The sequence below is a fragment of the Medicago sativa genome, chromosome 3 (assembly GCF_051527215.1).
Source record: "Medicago sativa cultivar Bolivia chromosome 3, Bolivia_mono, whole genome shotgun sequence".
Taxonomy (NCBI): Eukaryota; Viridiplantae; Streptophyta; class Magnoliopsida; order Fabales; family Fabaceae; genus Medicago; species Medicago sativa.
The window spans coordinates 48,495,982-48,501,757 of NC_140751.1; the positions used below are offsets into that span (position 1 = coordinate 48,495,982).

The 5,776-nt window shown below is 35.8% G+C and overlaps 1 protein-coding gene across 1 annotated transcript; it reads left to right on the forward strand.

Moving 5' to 3' along the window:
- The first annotated feature begins 1,529 nt into the window (after positions 1-1,529).
- Positions 1,530-2,054, forward strand: LOC146937882 (uncharacterized). Its single transcript, XM_085749548.1, has one exon. The coding sequence runs from the start codon at positions 1,530-1,532 to the stop codon at positions 2,052-2,054; it is 525 nt and encodes a 174-aa protein (XP_085605674.1).
- Positions 2,055-5,776: the final 3,722 nt, after the last annotated feature.

Below are 5,776 nucleotides of genomic sequence, written 5' to 3' on the forward strand. Positions count from 1 at the left end.
GTAAGAATAATTGTCAAAGGAGAATTCAAAAAAACACATCATTTAAGGAAATAAATGCAACCCATTTAAACATGTCATTTTCCACGTACGAGTCAAAATTGTTAAGAATCATGGAATCATAGGGAGAAAAATTTAAGATGTAAGCAAGATAGCAAGCATAAGAGTAATCGGGTGGGAGATACTCATAGAAACTCATTGTAGAAATGAATAGATTGATAAAAGATAGAAAATGAGTACATACTAGTCCTTATTTATAGGACTTATTGGACTAACCAATTGTGTAACTAACTTCCAAATCCACTAATTAACTTGTAACTAACTATTAACTAATCCTAATTAACCAACTTAATCCTAAGAATCTTAACAGTCTCCCTCAAACTCAAAAGGGGGAAATTCACCAATTTGAGTTTGGAATTACAATGAATATTCATACTAAAGTAACTAAGTAAAATGGGGTTAAAGCTAGCAAATTAAATGACAATAAACTGACAGGAAATGAGGTAGCAGATGCCCAATGTTAATTTCTGATCCTCCCATAGCCCATACCTAATGGATAACTTGCAAGTAATTTCCAGTACGGTACACACACTGCCAAAACTCTAAGCACAAGGATGAAGGAGAAACGCAGTACTGCTAACAAATCGTGCTTTGTCCAAACATCTGGTACCAAACGCCCTTTTTGAAATCACTTTTCCAGAATCTGATGCAAAACAACGGCTTCAAAAACATGCTTCTCTAAAGCTTATTTAACATGAAACAAGGAAAAGCGATTATCCTCTTGATGTTCTGCAAGGGCTTTTGAACGAAGAACGTCTTATGTAAAACGCACTTCTTCTAAAAATAGCTTGAACATGTGAGAAAGCTTGAGACTCTGTGCTGAAAACTAGAGCAGTGGGAAAAAAAGGGATTGATGGGGTATGGTAAATCCTAAAATTAAGTATCCTCATGAGCTTAGCTCAGTTGATAGAGACAATGCATGAAATATGCAAGGTCGGGGTTCGCACCCTGACCACCAGAAAATATCCTAAAATTAAGTGGTTGCGTCCTATGCGATGATTTTTTTTTTTGTTGACAAAGCGAGGATTTTTTAAGTGTAAAAAGTAAAATACTTCTAGTAATTAGAATATAAACCATTGTTTTCTCCGTCTACAATTATATGTCACCCTAACAAAACAAAAATAACCTAAAATAAGTGTAATGTTTATTTTTTACTATTAGTTATTTCTGAGAAAATATAATTAATTATTTAATTTTAATAATACTCATAAATTAAAATGATACTTATACGTCGTTTAAGAATGGTGGTGGGAAATGTTGTGTCTGCTTCTCAGTCTGCCTTTATCAAGGGTAGACAAATTCTGGATGGGATATTGATAGCAAATGAATTAGTTGATGATGCGAAGTGTAAAAAGAAAGATTTACTTATGTTTAAGCTGGATTTTGAGAAAGCATATGATTCAGTAGATTGGGGTTACCTAGAGGAGGTTATGGTCAAAATGAATTTTCCATGATTGTGGCGTTCTTGGATAATGGAATGTGTTACAACGGCAACGACATTAGTGTTAGCTAATGGATGCCCGACTGATGAGTTTAATTTTGAGAGAGGCCTCCATCAAGGGGACCCTCTTTCCTCGTTCTTGTTTCTGTTAGCAGCGGAAGGCCTTAATGTCATGATGTCAGCGGTGGTTACAACTGGTCTATTTACGCCATATAGTGTTGGGGCGCAGGAACCAGTGTTGGTGTCCCATCTTCAGTTTGCAAACGACACTTTACTGATCGGTGTTAAGTCGTGGGCTAATGTTCGGGCCATGAAGGCAGTCCTGTTGTTATTTGAAGTTGTCACAGGGTTGAAAGTTAATTTTCACAAAAGCATGTTATTTGGATTGAATGTTGATGATTCTTGGCTTCATGAAGCGGCAGTGGTAATGCATTGCAAACATGGTCAGATCCGCAGAAGATTCAATTTTGGTATCCGTTGGTTGAAAGGATACGTCATCGGTTATCAGGGTGGAAGTGCAAAAATTTATCTTTGGGTGGTCGGTTGGTTTTGCTAAAGTCTGTTATGTCGTCCATTCCAGATTATTTCCTTTCTTTCTTCAAAGCTCCCTCGGGTATCATTTCTACCCTTGACTCTATTTTTATTAATTTTTTTTGGGGTGGTGGTGAGGAATTTAGGAAACTTTCTTGGATTAAATGGGACAATATTTGTTTGAAAAAGGATAATGGAGGTTTGGGGGTGAAAAGGTTGCGGGAGTTCAATATTTATTTATTGGGGAAATGGGTATGGAGGGTGTTGGAGGATAGGGAGAGTTTGTGGAATGTGCTGCGAGAGAAGTATAGAGAGGTTGGAGGGAGGGTGCGGTTTTGTGAGGGAGTCAGGTCTATTTGGTGGCGTCATTTAAACCAAATTAGATCTGGTGTGGGTTGGGCGGATGCTACGTGGTTGGTTGATAACATAGTTAGGAAGGTACACCACCATATTTTGGGAGGATCCGTGGCTACTAGATGTTCCATTAGTTGTATTTTTTTCTAGACTTTTAGAGTTATTGGAAAATAAAGAGGTCACGGTGAGGGAGATGTTTTTGTTAGGATGGGGGGTCGATGGGGGAGCGTGGAGGTGGAGGCGGAGATTATTTGCGTGGGAGGAAGGGTTGGTGGGGGAGTGCGTGGAGTGGTTGGCTAACTTTGTTTTGCAGGTAGACATGTCTAATAGGTGGGTGTGGAGACTCCACTCGTCACAAATCTATACGGTGCATTCAACTTACTCTTATTAACAATGGTGGACAACAACATCACTGAATATTTTAACAAATTTTTATGGCTTAAAGCGGTTCCGTTAAAGGTTAACATTTTTGTTTGGCGTATCTTTCTGAATAGACTTGCTACAAAGGACAACCTACGCAAGAGGAATGTCTTTGAAGCTACCAATTTATCTTGTGCGGCCTTCTGTAGTAAGGAGGAGGAAAGGGACCATTTGTTTTTTTCAATGTGACCATTATGGTCGATTATGTCTCTTGATATCGAATTGGCTTGGTATTGTTTCGGTGTTACATGGAAATTTAAATACACATGCTAATCAGTTTTGTGCTCTTGGAGGTTTCTCAAAGAACTCTAGGACAACTATTACTATTATTTGGATTTCGGTCTTATTTGTTATATGGAAAGATCGCAACAGGAGGATTTTCCAAAACCACATATATCATCTTGAAGCTCTTCTTGAAAGGGTTAATCTTCAAACGTATTGGTTGTTTAAAGCAAACTTCATTTTGACTATCCCTTTTGGAGACAAAATCCCTTATGTTGTTTACAGACTGTCAAGTAATGTCTATTTTTGATTTATGGCTGTTTTTAGCCTAACTGTATTGTAACTAACATTTTTCAGCTCCCTTCGGCACACCTTGTGCTTGAGGGACTGATTGTTTCTTTAATATAATTCATTTAGTTTCTTCAAAAAAGAAAAAATGATACTTAAACATCATACAATATTAAAAAGTAATTGCTCTTTTTCGATAAGTCAAAAGTAAGCTTAAACAACAGAGAGAGACAGAGAAATCCCAGCACTGTTATGATTCTCAAAAAACCCTACATTACCACTCACTCATAAATATATTAAAAATGGAAGAAATATATATATATATATATATATATATATATATATATATATATATATATATATATATACAAGAAAATAATATTAAAATGCAATTCATACCTTCATTACAATTCTGAAAAGTAATTACTCTAAAAAAATAATATTAAAAAGTAATTAAAAGCAATTCACACCTTCGTTGCAGTAAACTCTTTTACTTTCACATCAACCTCACTTTCCATCGTGTTTTCATGGTCACCAGTAGCATTCGTTTTTGACGTCATGTGAGAATCTTATTAAGCGATTTCGGCTCTAATCTAAGCGATTTCGTTTTACTTACCATTTGTTCATCCTCCTCTTCGTTATCTTCCAGAACAATGACATTTAACAAATTCCCGATCTGGAACGACGAAGACGGCGACAGATGCAGATCTTTCATTGGTTGTGGATGTGGAGAAGGTGGCGTTAACGGATAATTAGGTATTGTCGGCATTGGATGTGGTTTCTCATCATCCTTCTTCCGATCGAAAATCTCAACAATTGAGCGGCGCCTCTGTTTTGACCTACAAAACAATTTCTCACTGGACGCCAATGCAACATCATTAGCGTCAGGAATAATTTTATTTGAATTTCTCTGGTCACTAAGTTGGGGAGATTGACACCTTAACACATCATTTTGAGAAACAAATCTTGACAAATTATTCGAATTGGTTATTGGAGGCAACATGGAATTGATTTTTTCCTGTGTAAGATCCTCCTTCAATTCAAATGGCCAACATTCAAAAGCATTGATGGTTCTCATCTTATTAGTGTAGTCCCTGCGACATAGAAATGCCATAGTAAAAAAATTTAATTCAAAAAAATCATAATAACAGAGAAACCAAATTGAAATGAAAATAAAACAATAATTTGATACCTCATCGAGAATTCCATGGTTGGTGATACAGAGAAAAACTATTAGGAAGAAACAGACGATGAAAAAGAAAAAGTGATGCTAAAAGGTACATTGAAATTGTGATTTTTGTATTGATTTGAGAGAGTACTAGGAGTTTAAGTAATAGGTGGCTTTTTTTTATAATGAGAAACATATATAAAAGATAAGGACAATGATATTTTTATTTTCCATTCCCGCTTATGGGAAACGAGGCCAAACGTGTTTTGCTTTATTCCACCAATTCATACCTTTGATCGAAGACGTGTCTGGTATCCAACATTAATACGATACCATGTTATTATATTCAATTAATTAATTTTATTCCAAATTATCATCCATGTTAATTTGTCGTAGTCGTATGTGGTGTTTGTATCAATGTCAGTGCTTAATACTGGTATAGTGTTTTACAACTTTTTTTTTTAGGAAGCAAAAGTGGAATTATGTTAACAAAGGACCAAGACTTCCCAACACAAGGTGTGTCAAAAAGAAAAGGCTAAAAAATAAAAGGTTACAATGTCAGAGTGATGTACCGACCAAAGAAAGAAAAGGTAAATAAAGTTATAACTCTCAAGCACATAATTGAGTTAAGCCTTGAAGAACGGTAATCTAAAAAGAAAGTAATGTAATTCACTTTCAACTACCAAAACGTTTGTAACTTAATTTTGTCAAGCAATTGATGCAAATAATTCTCCTTGTGCTTAAAAATACGTCTGTTTATTTTGTCCCAGATAACCATGAAAGGTGGATAGATCACAAATGATGCTTTGATGATCCTCCTAAATAACCAAATTGATGTAAATGATTTGAGATGAGACCTAGGTTCACCATAGCATACCCTAGCCAATGTGAAACCAAAGTCCAAATTGCTCCAAATTGTATCCACAACCACCCACATAGAGTTGATGTTGGTTCTGAAGTAAGTTCCACTATAAGAGATTGTCAGAAGTCAGAATGAGATTCAGAAGAAGATGTCATGCAAAGAGACTGACTTTTAAAAGGAACCACCTTGTTCTAAATGATGTATGAAGAACCTTGAGTTGTAACATATTCCATTGCGATATGCCCGACACTCCAACCTATAACAAAATATTATTTAACAAAGCACTGCACTCATGTACTTGCTCCTCCTTCCAAGCCAATAAACACCCGTGCCAAGTCCAGACCTCTTCATCCTCTCTTTATCCTTGATGACTCATCTCAAAATTGACACTATTTTGTTCTCAATTGAATCAAAAAATCGACTGAATTTATTC